The following is an 18,581-nucleotide window of genomic DNA, read 5'->3' on the forward strand; positions in this document are numbered from 1 at the left end:
TACAATTGCGCTTAGATCCGACTGTACTTTGTTAGCAATGGCAAACCTGAAAGTGGCCCTCTCCATTTTCATGCTTGCCTCAGAAACCCACCTATCAGTCCCAATAAAAAGGTTTTTAAACAAACTGGTTAAGTGTCTTTTCTTCCTTCAGTTTCTTGAATCTTGTGCTGTATACAAACTCCCCCTAAGCAGAGAGATATTCCTATTTACTTTCCATCACATACTTTTTTAGAAAAGATTTATTTACTTATTTTTATATATATGAGTACACTGTGGCTGTACAGATGGTTGTGAGCCTTCATGTGGTTGCTGGGAATTGAACTCAGGACCTCTGCTCGCTCTGGCCCCACTTGCTCTGGCCCAAAGATTGATTTATTTTATTATATTTAAGTACACTGTAGATGCCTTCAGACACACCAGAAGAGGGCATCAGATCTCATTACAGATGGTTGTGAGACATCATGTGGTTGCTGGGTCTTGAACTTAGGACCTCTGGAAGAGCAGTCAGTGCTCTTAACCGCTGAGCCATCTCTCCAGCCCTCTATCACATTCTTTTTTTTTTTTTAAATATATTTATTATATGTAAGTACACTGTAGCTGTCTTCAGACACACCAGAAGAGGGCGTCAGATCTCGTTACGGATGGTTGTGAACCACCATGTGGTTGCTGGGATTTGAACTCTGGACCTTCGGAAGAGCAGTCGGGTGCTCTTACCCACTGAGCCATCTCACCAGCCCCCTCTATCACATTCTTTAATCACACCTGGCTATACCTAGTTTTTGTTTTTGTTTTTTAACATGTTGATTTTTTTTAAATTTTAATTAATTTATTTATTTTATGTATATGAGTACACTGTAGCTATCTTTAGACACACCAGAAGAAGGAATCAGATCCCATTATAGATGGTTGTGAACCACCATGTGTTTTCTGGGAGTTGAACTCAGGACCTCCGGAAGAGCAGTCATTGCTCTTAACCTTTAAGCCATCTCTCCAGCCCTACCTAGCTCTTTATACAAGTTTTAGTTCTCTTACCAAAAAAAAAAAAAAAATCTAAGCTGGTGGTGGTGCATGCTTTTAACCCCTGCTCTTGGGAGGCAGAGTCAAGCAGATCTCTGAGTTTGTGGCCAGCCTGGTCTACAAAGTGAGTTGCAGGACAGCCAGGAAAACCACGCTCCAACTTCTTTCATACCCCAGTATTTATGACATCTAGCCCGAGGCTTTAAATTATCTGCTTTCCCATCAAGAGAAAACCAAGATTTGCTTAACCAATTTTGCTTAATGATATATACTAACATAACATATCTTGTTTGTCCACAGGCCATGTCTCTCAGGAATGAAACAGTTCCTGTGAAACAAAGAAGAGGTGGACTCAAGTGTGAGAACATGTTCTTAGGTTCCACAGATCTCTCTCTCTGGAATCAGGACAGAAAAAAGTCATGACATCTTGAGTTCCTTAAATATAGCAGAAGATGACAGAATCAAGGGTGAGTTGTTTGCTTATTTACTACCACATGTTTTTTTTTTTTCTACTCGGCTTAGAGGTGATGAGATTTACATGAATCTGCAACAAAAAAGGTCTTAAGTTTAGACTCTTGAATAGATTTGAATTATAATAAGAGAAAATACAAAACTTTCTAATAGCTATTTAAATGGATGGTCTAGGGAACAAATTCCCAAATAGCCACCCTGCAATTACTATATTTCTTGAGACTGGTGTGTATAGAATTCCTTGATATAAGTTTCGAACATGAATGTAAAGAATTTGAACCACTATTTTAGAAACTAAGAACAGGAGTCTTTTTTTTTTAAATTTTTATTTTATGTATATGTGTACACTGTAGCTGTCTTCAGACACACCAGAAGAGGGCATTGGATCCCATTACAGATGGTTGTGAGCCACCATGTGGTTGCTGGGAATTGAACTCAGGGCCTCTGGAAGAGCAGTCAGTGCTCTTAACCACTGAGCCATCTCACCAGCCCCACAGGAGTCTTAAATACACACTAGTTTAGATTATGGTTTTAGGAATGAGAAGTAAGTCATGTAGCAGGGTGGTCATTATAGCCCTTCACCTAACACTCATAAATAGATGGGCTGACCAAGATGAGCTTTAGGTGCCAATGGTCAGCTAAAGTTAAAGCAATAAACGGCAAAGAACAACGCATTGGTCCTGTATCACTTAGCAATGAGATAAAGAAGAACCCAAAACCCAAGCAGTACCTCCCAACCTCCCTTGAAAATGGTCTGACCATTAGCACAAACGAGGGGATATCTCACTAGTTACTGCTGAAGGAGCTCTGAATAGAATGTCTCTTGAGTTTTGTAGACCTGAGGTATGGAGTGAGAACTACAGAAGGGAAGGAATGGAGAAGTACTGGGTCCCGAGTCAGAATCCAGACAAGTGTCCTCTAGAGGTCTGGATAGAAACACCCCAAGACCTCCGAGAAACCATCTGTGCTAGGAATGGAGGAAGGCATGCAACCATGACGTTGAGATGGACATGGTTGATACATGTTGTCCCTGCATTCAGAAAGCAGGAAGAGCAAGAGTTCCTGAGTCTCATTCAAGTCATGCTTGAATGAGTCTTAGTGGCTGCCTTGCTAGGAAAAGACTGCTCAATCCATTGGAGAGCCAGGCAGCTTCCAAGTTCTTTCCCATAGCACCAGTTTCTGACTCCAGAATGTGGCCAGCAAGCTGGAGTAATTTGAAGGTCTTTAGGCTGGAAGAGCATCAGTAAGGTGAGAATATCCACAGAAATTAGTCCCAGGTGGAAAGTGGGAATTTACAGTGTAAGAACAGGCATGCAGTTACACTAATGTGAATCCTGCCCTGGAGTTCTTAATCTAGTCTAGCTCATTTGCTTCATACGGATTTTATTTGTCTGTTTTTGTTTTGTTTCAGAGAGGGTCTTCTTTAGACCAAAGGCCATTACCATTATCTTTAGTAAAAGGATAATCCTTGTATCTTCATATAGCCTTAATCCCTGAGTCATTCTAATTTGAGAGCATACTTGAAAGGCTAGGTTAAGAGAATCAAGAGTTTGAGGCTAGCATGGGCTACATTATGAGCTCCTGCCAACCTGGGTTATATAGTAAGATTCTGTTTCACAATGGATAGGAGAGAAAACAAAAATAATGGTATTTTGTTTTGTTTTGTTTTACAAAATACACCTGAGAATTTTTACCCCTTACTCTCACATGAAATCCACCTATTTGACTGGAAGTGGGGACTTCATGCCTTTAATCTCAGCAGAGGCAGACTGAACTCTGAGTTCAAGATCACCTTGGTCTATAGACCTAGTTCCAGGACAGGTAAGGCTACACAGAGAAACCCTGTCTTGAAAAACAAAGGAGGAGGAGGAGGAGGAGGAGGAAGAAAAAAAGAAAACAAGAAAAGAAAAAGAGAATGGGTCTCTGTAGAAGTTACGGCTGGTTCTTCCTTCTAGCCCCATGCTCTCAGAAATAAAACTCAGGCTCAAAATATATTTAGAAATATCTTGGCTATATAGATAGGCTCTATTCTGATTAGATCAAAACTTAGATAACACAGTTATTTTAACTTACATTCTGCCATGTGGCTGGTTACCTATGCGCAGGTACCATGCATTTGTCTGTCTCCTCACACCTTCCCAGTGACTCTCCCTGCTCCTGACTCTCTTCTAGAATCCTTTCTCTCTCTCAGTTGTCCCACCTCTATTTCCTGCCTAAGCCATAAGCCATAACCTTTTTAATAGACAGGTAATGCATCCATAAAATGCACAAGATATTCTCTACAATTCCCTTTTTAGTCATTTAAAAGGCTTCTTTCAAATATAAATTGAATACAGTTATAACAATTATAAAACAATTATGAAAACTATGAGGTATGATGTACATTTACAATGCCCAGTCGTAGTATTTGGCAACTTTAGAAAATATTCTATTATCTATCATATTTTGGTATGTTCAAAGTTTTGTACTTAACTTAATTTCTATCCTAATTTGCATTTTCATTCTAAACACATCGTCTTAGACCTAGAACATCTTCTCAGATCTTACAATGTAAACTTTCAGTAAGACTATGACTATCTACTCTTCAACCCCATCAGAGATCTGAAAGGGAATATTACCTGAGTATTCAGGAAGCTTAGGGATGCTGCTTCCAAAAACTACAGAAGTGACAGAGACAACTGATTGCCTGGACAGTCCCCAATATTGTCTCTGTAATGTTAGCGCAACTGTCTTCAGCCTTTTGGCTCAGAATATGACGCACTTTTTCTGAAGCAGGGCTTATGAAGGACTTGCTTGCCTTGTCTTGGTAGAGCTTGGCAGTCAACTTTCCTGTATCCGCTGTCCTTTCTGGACAGCATGTCTGTAGTTAAAGCATGGGCATTTTCTTCGCCAGTGGCTAGTTTGCCACAACTGAAGCAACTCCATATGGAGTTATTGATGCTTATCATCTTTTTTGAAGTGGAATGGGGTTATTGTCAGGAACAGACTTGTCTCATAGTCAAAAGATCTTTCTGTTGTTGGAATTCCCAACCCTATTAAGCCTGTACAAAAAAACCCATACAATCCAGATATTACAAGTTATATGCCTAGATTGGGCAGATCTAACACTATACTAACTTGTTCCCCAGCTACAAGACCCCTTGCTACTTGTGGTTTCTCCTGGCTACGTGGCTCTGGTCAATCATGGCTTCTTCTTTTCCTCTATCCTCTCTTCTCCACTCACCTTCCTCCTTTCCTCCTGCCTACCTACCACTCTGAACCGCCTGTTCCACCTTTTCCCTCTATGGCCCAATCATAGGCTCTAGTCTTTTATTGACGAGTGGAAATGGGGAGAAGGTTCACATGAGATCACCTGAGTACTCGATGGACTGCTTATTGGGGGCAACCCCTCTTGAGGAAGAGGTTTTAATACCAGAATACAGACAGCATCAGACCATCTCACTACATCTTTTAATAATGAAAAAATTTTAAATGCCATATTCTGTGGATCTCTGAGGTTTTTGAAGACTATCTTCTATCTATTTGACCAAGCAACAGGGTGTATAGTTTTGGGACAATTGAGACTACAATCTAATATGACCATGGGTTGGATTGATTGACTATTAATTTGCATTACTTAATTATCTTCAAGTTTGTAATAGCAGGTATTGAAAGGACTGGGACTAAACCTTGTATTATTAAATGAGTTGCATAGCCATAATACCTATACAATAGTTGAAACATACAAATATTATTTTGTAACAAATTAATCTTAAATTTTATATCAATATACAAGGATTTATACCAATGAAAACCTTGAACCTGTATCAGTATACAAAATGTTGTACCAATGTAACAAAATATGACCTCATTTCTGAATCAAAACATAAAGATCTCTCCCAATGTAAGATGTGGCTATAAAATGTTTTTTGGTTTAAGAGTAGATTCAACAATATATACCTATTTGTCTAATTTCTTATAATATTTCAATATCCCCTACCCATTCTTCTTTTCAATCCTCTTCCCTTTACCTAAGGAAGAAAGAAAAAGGAAAGAGAAAAGAAATCCCTGAATCTAGTACATTTTCTCCCTATCCAAGACCATAACTAATTGTAAATCATCCCATAAAATGACCACATATGTATAATTTATAGAATAACCCAAACCATCCACCCCAATTTAAGGGACTGGGACAATGGTCTTTTTAGAATTGCTTCCTGCTGAGTTGGGGTGAAGAATTCCTGTTTGGGAGACTAAGAAAATTAGAAAAATGGTTAGTCTTAAGAAAGGGTTCAGCCGGGCGTGGTGGTGCACGCCCAGCAGAGGGAGGCAGAGGCAGGCAGATTTCTGAGTTCGAGGCCAGCCTGGTCTACAAAGTGAGTTCCAGGACAGCCAGGGCTACACAGAGAAACCCTGTCTCAAAAAACCAAAAAAAAAAAAAAAAAAAAAAAAAAGAAAGAAAGGGTTCGTTGTCCAGTCTGTACATTAAGAAAATGCAGGCTTAAATGAAGTCCTGTGTGGATCAGTTGGACCAAGCAAAGTCATCTGGGATCAGCAGCCTTTCCTGAAGCTGTTCTGGAACCAGGTCTCTCGAGGAAACTGTAGGAAACAGGCATTCCAGCATCCTCAAGGGCTGCCGTTTTGGCCTCCCATTCTGCAATATATAAACTTTATAAGCATTATATATGTCTATAAGGACATTTGTATGGAATGTGCAAGGTGTACTGATCAGTTACTGCTCTTTGTTTGAGCAGGTGAAAGACAACTATCTTTTTTTGGAAGTTAGTGTGATCATATAGTCAAACTGTAATATAAGTCTCCACTCATAACATTTGAAAGATGGTATGTCATAATAAGTCATGAGAATTCTGTAGCCAACAATATCTATTGGCCATGTACGTGGAAGTCCTGGCTGGAGACATATATGTCCCAGCCAGGATCGGAGTTGTTAGAATAGAGGGTTTAGTAATATACTTCACCAGTGTTTCTGGCCCTTTTGATTTTCTCCTGTCTAAGCTGAGATCTTCAGGGGGTCTCCCTCTACCAAATCTGATCCTTATTACTTTTGGAAGAAGTCAAAGCCTTTTCTTCTTTCCTGTTAACACAAATACAGGGCTTCTCTTCCAACAGAGCATCTCCTTTGTCTGGCAGTCTGAAGTCATTGAAAGTCTGGACTGATCCACGTTAGCAGTCCCTCTCCTGCTGAGGTCTGATTTGTTTTGACCTCTCAGAGAGGGTGTGTAATACCATCATAACACTGAACTTATAACCACCTTCATCTTGATAACTGAAAACAATCGAGGAAACAATTCTTGTTTATTGAGACAGGGTTTCTCTGTGTAACCTGAGCTGTCTTGGATTTGTTTTATAGATTAGGCTGACTGTGAACTTACAAGGAACCTTTCTGTCCCTGCGCCTTTGTCTCCCGAATGCATTGAGATCCAAGGCTTGGATTTATTGATTTATTTATTATGAGCATAGCTTTTCTTTTTCTATTGGATAAAAGCAAAACAACTCTACCCAACCCCAACTCTGAGTCCCCACACTGACCAGCAAAATATCTTTCCTAGGACAAAATGCTTTTTGGCAAGAGAAAAGCATTATCTGTCTATTTGATTTTTTTTTTTTTTTTTTTTTGGTTTTTCGAGACAGGGTTTCTCTGTATAGCCCCGGCTGTCCTGGAACTCACTTTGTAGACCAGGCTGGCCTCGAACTCAGAAATCCGCCTGCCTCTGCCTCCCGAGTGCTGGGATTAAAGGCGTGCACCACCACCGCCCGGCTTCTATTTGAAATTTTAAACATACCTTATGTGAATAAATATGCCCATATTCCCTTCTTTTTATATAAATTTAAGACTGATGTATAGGGCTGGTGAGATGGCTCAGTGGGTAAGAGCACCCGACTGTTCTTCCAAAGGTCCAGAGTTCAATTCCCAGCAACCACATGGTGGCTCACAACCATCTGTAACGAGATCTGGCGCCCTCTTCTGGAGTGTCTGAAGACAGCTACAGTGTACTTACATATAATAAATAAATAAATCTTTAAAAAAAAAGACTGATGTATATTTTTTTTTAATTACTCAGGCCCCTCCTTTTTTTTTTTTTTTTTTTTTTTTTTTGGTTTTTCGAGACAGAATTTCTCTATATAGCCCTGGCTGTCCTGGGACTCACTTTGTAGACCAGGCTGGCCTCAAACTCAGAAATCCGCCTGCCTCTGCCTCCCAAGTGCTGGGATTAAAGGTGTGCACCACCACGCCCGGCTGGCCCCTCCTATTTATTATTAAGCAAAAACCTACATAGTACTTTTAAGGGAAAAAATTGTCACTTTGAATTTTAGATTGTCATTTGCAAGTGGCTGTATCTATCAGTTGAGGGGCTTGTCCTGATTTTATTGTATAGACCTGCCTATCTCTGTCTCCTGTGTCTGCTGTGTTTTAGCTCAGATATTGTGCTGCACCTGTCCACAACCCTGTCCCTTTGTTTAGAGAGACAAAGAGGCATTTCTGCCTTCCTCCAGATTCTGGCTGAAGCAGAATTAGAGCTGCATTTCTGCATGCTGTGAACACAGGCCAGTAATTCCCACAGGACAGGATTGGGCTGACCTGCGTGCCAAGTTTTTAGAGAACCTGAAGTGGCTTGGTCTCCAGGAAGTCACCACAGGTTTTGCCATCGGCCCTTGCATTGGCTATATTCAGTCTGTGTGTAACCCGGAGCTGGTTCCTGCCTTTAGGAGAAGCTCCAACTTCTTTGTCTAGACTTCCCAAGATGCTGCAGGGCCTATTAGCAATGCATATGAAACCTAAAAGGGACTTTTCTTTCTTTCTTAATTTTTTTTTTAGAGATTTATTTATTTTATTATGTGAGTACACTGTAGCTGTACAGATGGTTGTGAGCCTTCATGTGGTTGTTGGGAATTGAATTTTTAGGACCTCTGCTTGATCAGGTTGGTCCAGCTCACTCAGGTCAAAGATAGAAGTACACTGTAGCTGTCTTCAGACGCACCAGAAAAGGGCATCACATCTCATTATGGGTGGTTGTTGGGATTTGAACTCGGGACCTTCGGAAGAGCAGTCAGTGCTCTTATCCACTGAGCCATCTCTCCAGCTCAGTGGGGGCGTTTTTAAAAGTGGTCTTCTGTACTATCTCTTTGTGGGTCCCTGCTCCTTGACTAGTAAACCTCCTTCCCAGCTGCTAGTCTTGTGCTGTTCTGGAAAGCTCTTGCTTTGGTATGAGGGTATGAGGGTATGAGTATACGGGTTATGAGAACGCCTGGTTCCAGGAAGTTAAGTTTCCGTGAAACTCTTTGCCTTGTGAGTGCTTTCAGGCCTCTCGGCCTGCCAAACAAACTTCACTGGAGTGTGGGTAGCAGGACTGAACCTCTGAAACTGTAAGGCAGCCCCAATTAAATAGTGTCATCTTGGCTTGGTCATGGTGTCTCTTTGCAGCAATGGAAATTGGCTGTCCTAGAACTCGATGTATAGACCACCACTCCTAGCCAAGGAAGTCTTGCTATGTAGCTAAGACTGGCTTCCCACCCCAGTCTCCCTTGTGCCTGGGATGACAGATTGGGAATCAACCACACCCAGCTCACAATTATACAAACATTTTATTTCATATTATTCAACATTTTATTTCATCTTCAAATACAATGTAATATTAGGTACATCATAGTATTTATTCATCTCTGAGTGACTAATTGTCCCAATGCTCATCGGCTGAGAAAAAATCATTTATCTTAACAGTTTCTGTGGTTTATTGGATGCGTAGATATTTGATTCTTGAACAGAGTCTTCAATAACACACAACAGCAGATGTTCAAAAAGATTGAGGCCATCTCAAGGCGCACTAAGGAGAAGATCTAGTTCTTACATCCTCACAGGAATGTTTGAGACTCGGTTTCTTGCGGTATGTGCTAGGTTACCTTACAGTGTTACTGCAAGACTTTCCTAGGGAGACAAAGAACTCTTAGGAAGGAAGTTACATTCACTGAGAACCTCATCTATGACAGAGCATCCCATGTCTTTAACCCATTATTATCTCTTCAACTGTGGTTGGTGAGGTCAGCTCATACTTAAAAGCCTAACACCAGTGCTAAGAGTCAGAGACCACTGAGGTTGTCTGCCACAGAGACACAAGCCTGTGTCCTGCAAGGCCCCACGAGAGTCACTTCACATCACTTCACATCAGAGATTGTGCTTTTCAGATATCATTTGAGGATGTGGCTGTAGTCTTCTCCTGGGACCAGTGGCAGCTGCTTAGCCCTACTCAAATGAGTTTATACAGAGATGTGATATTGGAGAACTGCAGCAGCCTTGTCTTCTTTGGTGAGTCTCTGCTGTGATTTAGTGAGTGGCTAGTAAGCAATCCTTCGATCTGTTTACTGATTTAGATATTAGTTTCAAATTTCAAATCTCCCCATTTCTTTTTTTTTTTTTTTTTTTTTTTTTTTTTTTTTTTTTGGTTTTTCGAGACAGGGTTTCTCTGTATAGCCCTGGCTGTCCTGGAACTCACTTTGTAGACCAGGCTGGCCTCGAACTCAGAAATCCACTTGCCTCTGCCTCCCGAGTGCTGGGATTAAAGGCGTGCGCCCCCACGCCCGGCTCAAATCTCCCCATTTCTATACCATTTCTATATATATAATGATTTTTTTCAGTCACTTGTTTTATTTTATGGTCTTTAATGTTTTTTTTTTTTAAGACTTATTTTGTGTGCATGTGTGTTTTGCTGGTGTGCGTTTGCATCACATAGATATCTGGTGCCCACAAAGGTCAGAAGAGCTGGGTTGGATTCCATGGAACTAGAGTTACAAATGATCACGAACCACCATGCTGGGAACTGAACCCTGACAAATGCTCTTAACCACTGAACCATCTCTCCAGCCCTGTATTTCCTGGTCTTTATAATAACATTTCTTTATGTTTGAGTTTCTCAACTTAAGCAATTGGGTTCACATTCTTTGCTTCTAATTTATAGGTAATCAAACCACCAAACCTGATGTAACTTTCAAGCTAGACCAGCAAGAGTCACAGATAATGGGTGAAGAATGCCTAAGTCAAAACTTTTTAGGTAAGAAACCACAAACATTAGGAAGGGTGAAAATTAAGTCTTAAAAATTTAAGGAACAGGTGAGTACATTTGAAGTGTTGTTCATAAATTTTATTTAAAGTTCCTAAATCTTGAGACATCTATGGTGGCAAAGGTCGCAGGGCAGAAACTATCTTTGTGATTAAATATTTCAGAGTGTTAGGAGTTGTGGTAGTAGGGTCAGGGGAGAAAAGAGGGCTGGCTATAAAGGCCAGGAATCATGATAAAACTTTGAATCTGTCAGAATTTTTAAAGATTACTAGATGCTGGACTGGAAGTAGGACTATTATTTTGGAGAAGGAGGTAGAATTAAGGATTCCGTAGGCCACCATGCGACAGAAACAAAGTGCAGAAATTACACATGTGCCTCACCCAATAGCAGCACTGGTGTAATTTAGTCAAATCAGCTTAAATCACTTTCAGTTTTCTTCTATAGATTCTCAGTCTACAGCCCTGGGTGGCTTGAAACTCACTGTGTAGCTCAGATTAGACTGGTACACAAGGTACTTTTCCTTCCTAGCCTTTAGATTGCTGGGATCATAGGCATAAGCTATTATGCCTAGTTTAAGGGGTTTTGTTTTTGTTTTCTGACACAATTTTATTCCTAAACTTTTAAATATATAAACGAATTAGTTTTGTTTGTTTGTTTGTTTGTTTTTGGTTTTTCAAGACAGGGTTTCTCTGTATAGCCCTGGCTGTCCTGAAACTCACTTTGTAGACCAGGCTGGCCTTGAACTCAGAATTCCGCCTGCCTCCCGAGTGCTGGGATTAAAGGCATGTGCCACCATGTCCGGCTCAATTGTTTTATTATTATTTACAACAATTCATTAATTTAGATTAAATAAAGTTTATATACACACAGGGTTTGCAGTAATAGGGATATATATATATATATATATATACATATATACACACACATATATGTATATATACGTATACACACACATATACACATATGTATGTATATATACGTATATATATGTACATATATATATACACACACACACACATATATATGTTTATAGGTTCAATTATTGACCCAATTAAAAAGGGATAAATGTCAGACTTTGATAATAGTAAACTTGAGAGGCTGAGACAGAAGGGGCACCATAAGTCTAAGCTCAACCTGGCCTACAGAGCAGGTGTTGAGATGGATCAGTCAATAAAGGCACTTGCAACCAACATGACACTCTTGTTGAACCCCACGTGGTAGACAGAAAGAACTGACTCCTCAAGTTGCCCTTTGATTTTCAAGATTGCATGTGTGCTTGAGCGTGCACACATATATAAATAAAAAAATGTAATACAAATATATATTTTTTTGGCTTTTTTCAAGACAGGGTTTCTCTGTATAGCCCTGGCTGTCCTAGAACTCACTTTGTAGACCAGGCTGGCCTTGAACTCAGAAATCCACCTGCCTCTGCCTCCCAAGTGCTGGGATTAAAGGCATGTGCCACCACCGCCCAGCCAGAAAGCTTCTTTTAAAAGAGAGAGAGAGACAGAGAGAGAGAGAGAGAGAGAGAGACAGAGAGACAGAGAGAGACAGAGAGACAGAGAGAGAGAGAGAGAGAGAGAGAGAGAGAGAGACAGAGAGAGAGACAGAGAGAGAGAGACAGAGAGAGAGAGAGAGTGTTGCTCTCTTCAGACACTCCAGAAAAAGGCATCTGATCCCATTTCAGATGGTTGTGAGCCACCATGTGATTGCTGGGAATTGAACTCAGAACCTCTGGAAGAGCAGTCGGTGCTTTTATCCACTGAGCCATCTCTCCAGTCTCTCAGTTGATGATCTTAAGGGAGATTATTTAAAGGGATTTTTTTCTCATTTTTATTTTGTGTGTGTGTTTTCTTCTTCCACTGTGTGGGTTCTGGGAAACGAACTTAGGCAATCATGGTTGACAGCAGACACCTTTACTCAGTAAGTCATCTTGCTGGCTCTGAGATTGTTTCCTTCCTTCATTGATTGGTTGATTGATTGGTTGACTGATTGAGACAGGATCTCACTGTGTATCCTGGAACTTGAGAGATCCACCTGTCTTTGCAGTCCAAAGTCTAGGAATAAAACATGTGCCAACTCCAGGCAGTAGTGACACACACCTTTACTCCCAGCACTTAGGAAGTAGAGGCAGGTGGATTTCTGAGTTTGAGGGCAGCCTGGGCTACAGAGGGAGTTCCAGGACAGCCAGGTATACACAGAGGAACCCTTTGCCAAAAGCGGTATAGAAAATTAATGCTTCTCATCTTTCAGATATAAAGTTTGTATCCTGTCCTTGCTCTACATTTTGGCCAATTCTTCTTTATATCATTCAAAAGCAGAGTGTGTTTATAATGTTTATATTTGTTTATTCTCAGTTTTCAGTATATTTCGTTTGAGTAATTACCTGCCTTCTATAATCTTTTGCATCTGAGTCTGAACATATACTTGAAAATCATAGGTTACTGCATATTAATAACACTTGTAATTCAAAGTTTAATTTTCATGTTTCATTATCCAAGACAAATGCCTTGAGTTCTAGTATTTATGAGATTTAAGTCAGGAGGAATTTTTAGTTTGAGGTCTTTGTGAGCTACATAATAAAACTGTTTCCAAAACAAGCAAACAGAAAACCAATTAGTTTTAATTAGTATATATTATTTGAGAGCTTACCTTCTTTCCAGAATAGTAGGCTCTATTTTAGAAGTTTTATTTTTTTTTTTTTAAGATTTATTTATTATATGTAAGTACACTGTAGCTGTCTTCAGACACTCCAGAAGAGGGAGTCAGATCTTGTTAGGGATGGTTGTGAGCCACCATGTGGTTGCTGGGATTTGAACTCCTGACCTTTGGAAGAGCAGTCGGGTGCTCTTACCCACTGAGCCATCTCACCAGCCCAGAAGTTTTATTTTTAAATACAATCATTGAAGAATTTATATAGTGTGGTACATTTCTTTTTTTCTTTTTAGAGATCTGGCTAGACAGTTATTCTGAACTATGGCCTCAAGATAAACAAGACAAGCCTAAAAGGATGGAGAGAGGCAATGGAGATAATGTTTTGGAGGAAACATGCCAGTCAAGCATGAACTCTGTTTATTTAGAAATGAGATTCCATATATGTGGTACATGTGGAAAGAATCTAAAAAGTCTTTTAAATTTTTTTATTCCAAAAGGTAACCATGTAAGAAAAAAAAAAAGTAAAGTCAGTAAGAAATTATTATTTTATCTAAAATTTGACAAACCCCACAGTAAGAGAAAAATCCCATGATTGTAATAAGTACAGAAAAGCAAACAGTAATGAGTCACAGCTCGTTACAAAGCAAAGAACACATTCAGGAATCTTTTTATGTATGGAATGTGGTAGAATTTTTAACAAGAAATCGCAGCTTATTGTACACCAGAGAAATCACACAGGAGAGAAGCCCTGTCAGTGTGGGAAAACTTTTGCACAAAAGTCCCCGCTTGCTCTTCACCGAAAGACTCACTCAGGGGCTGGTGAGATGGCTCAGTGGGTAAGAGCACCCGACTGCTCTTCCGAAGGTCCAGAGTTCAAATCCCAGCAACCACATGGTGGCTCACAACCATCCGTAACGAGATCTGGTGCCCTCTTCTGGAGTGTCTGAGGACAGCTACAGTGTACTTACATATAATAAATAAATAAATCTTTAAAAAAAAAAAAGACTCATTCAGCAGAAGAACCAGATGGTTGTGATGGACGTCAGAAAGCTGTCAGTGGGAAGACCCTGGACATTCAGCAACAGAACTCATACTGGACAGAAGCCCTATACACGTGGAAAAGCCTACAGCAGGAAACCACAGCAAAACAGGCAGGTGATGATTCACACAATACATAAACCTTATCGTTGCAGTCATTGTGGGGAAGCTTTCTCTCAGAAATTGAAACTTATCATTCATCGAAGAACACATCCAGGAGAAAAACCCTATAAATGTAGTGAGTGTAGAAAAGCTTTCTTTTGGAATGCACAACTCATTACTCATCGGAGGTCACCTAGAGGGAAGAAACCTTATGTATGCAGTGAATGTAAAAAAGCCTTCAGGACGAACTCACTTCTCATTAGGCATCAAAGGATTCACCCGGGAGAGAAACCACATAGAAGCAGGGAATGTGGTGAGGCCTTCATCGGAAAGCCACAACTTGCTAAACATCACAGGACCCATACAGGAGAGAAGAAATGTTATAACTTTGAAGAAGTTTTTTTCAAGAAGTCAAAGCTAATGAGACATCAAAAAAGTCACTTAGGGGAAAAGCCGAATAAGTGTGCTGAGTTTGGAAAAATATTTCCTGAAAAGTCACAGCTCCTGACACATCAAAAAAGCCACTCAGGAGAGACACCACATAGGTGTGCTGAGTGTGGAAAAACATTCCCTGGAAGGTCATCGCTCCTGACACATCAAAGAACTTACACTGGGGAGAAACCTTACAAATGCAATCTGTGTGGAAGGGCCTTCTCCCAGAGGTCAAGCATAATAACACACTAGAGAACACACACGGGTGAGAAACCCTTCAAATGTGGTGACTGTAGGAAAGCCTTCACTGAGAAGTCGAACCTCCTTCATCACAAGAGAACTCACACTGGGGAAAAGCCCTTTGGATGCAGTGACTGCGGGAAAGCCTTCGCATGGAAGCCACATCTCCTTCAGCATCAGAGAATTCACACAGGGGAGAAACCCTTTGAGTGCAGTGAGTGTGGGAAAGCATTTGTTCAAAAGGTGCAACTCCTTAAGCATCAGAGACACCATACAGGAGAGAAGATCTATAAATGCAGTGGTTGTGAAAAAGCTTTTTTTGAGAAGACACAGCTTACGATCCATCAGAAAATCCATACGGGAGAGAGACCTTATACTTGTGGTGAATGTGGGAGATCTTTCACTAGAAACTCACATCTAATGAGGCATAAGCCAATTCATACAAGAGATAAGTGCTATAGGTGTAGTCAGTGTGGTAGTATCTTCAACAAGAAGTCACACCTTATCAGACATCAAAAAGATCATATAATAAAGGCCATATAAATGCAGGGAGCTTGGATAGATGCTGCTAGATTCAGATGTCCCCCTAACACTTCTGGAGAATGTTCAAAAGAGTCTATCAAGACCATGACTGCTGAAACAGCTTTAGGAGTTGGGAATCAGAATGAAAAAAGGAGGCTGTTTGTAGAGGTAGACGATATGAAAATAAGTTTTCCCAGAAGCCACAGCTTAGTGCACTTGAGATAAGTTATCATGGTAACAATGGTTTCAGTACTTCTAGAGAGAGTACTAGAGCCTCTAGTTACAAGTATTAGACAGGAGAAAAGCTGTGATTGCAAGTGAGCCAGAGACCTCATCTGAAAGGGATAACCCATCGACCACTAAAGAAAGCTAACAAAGGGTACTCTGAGTAAGAGTTCAGACTGATTATTCAAGGAGTGTAGTTAGTGGGATCCTACTCGAGTGATTTTTGTGGGGGAGTTGTGTTCATTATATATGAATTACTGTAAAAAGTTGTCTGTCGGGGCTGGTGAGATGGCTCAGCGGGTAAGAGCACTGACTGCTCTTCTGAAGGTTCTGAGTTCAAATCCCAGCAACCATACATATGGTGGCTCACAACCACCCGTAATGAGATCTGACGCCCTCTTCTGGCGTGTCTGAAAACAGTTACAGTGTACTTAAGTATAATAATAAGTAAACCTAAAAAAAAAAACAAAAACAAAGTTGTCTATTTTAACCAGCAAGTGTATTTGTGAAGATGTCTACTTTCTACTGTAGAGGAGTAATGGACCAGATGGACTCTCCTGCCTTCGACAGCTAGAAACTGTACAATAGATATGAAATATTGTTTAATGTTTTTAATTGCCATCTAGAAGTTGTATTTTGGGATACAGTATGTCATTTCAATACACAAACCTAATGTGTAATAATCAGACCTGGGTAATTGACATAATGTGTATTACTTTATATATTAATCATTTTTTTGGTTAGGAATATTTAAAAATCCTCTCTATTGGCTTTATGTTGTTGTTGAGACAGGGTCTCACGGTATAGCCTAGTCTGGCCTGGAACTCCCTATGTAGGACAGACTGGCTTTGAACTCACAAAGATATGCCTGCCACAACCTCCTGAGTGCTGGGATTAAAGACATGTACCAGCATACCTGGTTTCTATTAGCTACTTTTAAATGCCTAGTTCTGTTTTGTGCAGTTCCATTGCTGTGCTGTGGAGCATTTGAAGCTGATCTCTGTAGTGGCACACCTGAGCTCATTTACTGTCTCCTACCCAGTCTCTTTCCACATCCTCCCCGGGTTCTAGTAATAACTTTTATTTTCTCCTTTAAGATCATTATTAGTGTTTAAAATCTGTATGTGGTGTTTGACTTTCTTTTTTTTTTAAAGATTTATTTATTATTATAAATAAGTACATTGTAGTTGTCTTCAGGCACACCAGAAAAGGGCATCAGATCTCATTATGGATGGTTGTGAGCCACCATGTAGTTGCTGGGATTTGAACTCAGGACCTCTGGAAGAGCAGGCAGTGCTCTTAACCACTGAGCCATCTCTCTAGCCCGGTGTTTAACTTTCATTGTTGGACTTATTTCCGCCTGCCTCTGCCTCCCGAGTGCTGGGATTAAAGGCGTGCGCCACCACGCCCGGCTGTTGGATTTATTTCATGTCACATAATGTCCTTGAGTTCCATGTGTATTTCTACAAGTAACAGAAATTCAGTCCTTGGTGGCTGAATAATACTCCTGTGTACACATATTGGATTTATTTTTTCTATTCATGTAGTTAGGCACTTAAGTTGAGTCCTTCTCTTGAGTAACAATGACTTTCAGACATAAACATAAGTTAGTAGTCTCCAGCATAGGTAGGCAAATGAAGCCGAACCCTATAATTACCCAGCCTATTGCCTGGTGTCAGTTTTCAGGTGTTCACGTTCAAAACTAAACTCAGTTCTGCTGAACTGCAAAGACAGGCTTGGCTTTGGGGGAGGCCACAGTATCTACAAATTCCAAGGAAAGTCTTGGAGAAGATAGAACTTTGCAGCAGTGGGACATCAGAAATCTGAAGGATTTCTCTTAAGTCCTTTGGCTTAATTAAAAGATTGCACATCTCTCTGATAAAGGAAACATCTTGAGACCAGAAGAGAAAGCCCAGGACAGAAAGCTGTAGGATAAGTGACTCACTGAATGAAGGAAACAGGTTCCTACCAGTCAGAGGTGAAACATCTTGGAAAATATGGGCAGCATGTAACAGATAGATGGTTCAGAATTAGAACTAGTTATTCCTACAGTGGGTCCATAGTGTCTGACCTAAAAAGTCACCTGGTGAACCAGGCAGTGAAGGAAGATGGAATATTGTAACTTGTTTAAGATCCCACAGCCCTGATCTGGGACTGAGAACAAAGCAGAACAGCCCCCAGGCATGCCAGGGCAGGGCTGTTGTTAAGGCATTCCTAAGAACATCTTGGCCGTAAAGATGAAACGGTATTCAAGGACAAATGGGACTATATTATCTAAGCTAACACCATCTGGCCGGAATCTCCCCTCAATCTGAAGACAGGCAGGGTCATCTTATCTAGTCCACGCCATCTGGCCGGAACCTCCCTTCTATTACCCCTTGGCGCCGGGTACAAAGATAAGCCCCAAGCCCACCGGAACAAAGCTCTGATGCCCCTTTTGCTGATATGTAATCTTTCTGTTAATGAATCAACCCCATGCCTTTGTCAAAATTCTTTGTATTCCTAACCCTTTGCTTCTTTAAAAACCCCTAACTCCTGAGCCTTGTCGATTCCCCTGCCTCCTGTGTGAGGTACGTATCAACCCAGAGCTCTGCTAATAAAGCCTCGTGCGTCTTGCAACAAGAGAGATTCTTGTGTTCGTGGGTGCTTCCTGTCCCTGGACTAGAGTGGGGTCCCTAAATTTGGGGTCCTACAGCAGCACCTTTAATCCTAGCACTTTGGAAGCAGAGGCAGGCAGATCTCAGAGTTCCAGGCCAGCCTGGTCTACATAATGAATGTTCAAAAAACAAAAGACAAAACAAAACAAAAGGCATTCAAGCCAGGCA

The 18,581-nt window shown here is 40.6% G+C and overlaps 1 protein-coding gene across 1 annotated transcript; it reads left to right on the top strand.

The window, feature by feature from the left end:
- The first annotated feature begins 1,469 nt into the window (after positions 1 to 1,469).
- Positions 1,470 to 15,552, top strand: Znf605 (zinc finger protein 605). The gene is given in 7 exon segments (XM_021161663.2): positions 1,470 to 1,484; positions 9,670 to 9,790; positions 10,440 to 10,532; positions 13,491 to 13,777; positions 13,779 to 14,016; positions 14,218 to 14,278; positions 14,280 to 15,552. Coding segments are annotated over 7 exon segments (2,088 nt in total).
- The last annotated feature ends 3,029 nt before the right edge of the window (positions 15,553 to 18,581 follow it).

The sequence above is a fragment of the Mus caroli genome, unplaced genomic scaffold (assembly GCF_978045245.1).
Source record: "Mus caroli unplaced genomic scaffold, Mus_caroli_1 scaffold_4, whole genome shotgun sequence".
Classification (NCBI taxonomy): domain Eukaryota; kingdom Metazoa; phylum Chordata; class Mammalia; order Rodentia; family Muridae; genus Mus; species Mus caroli.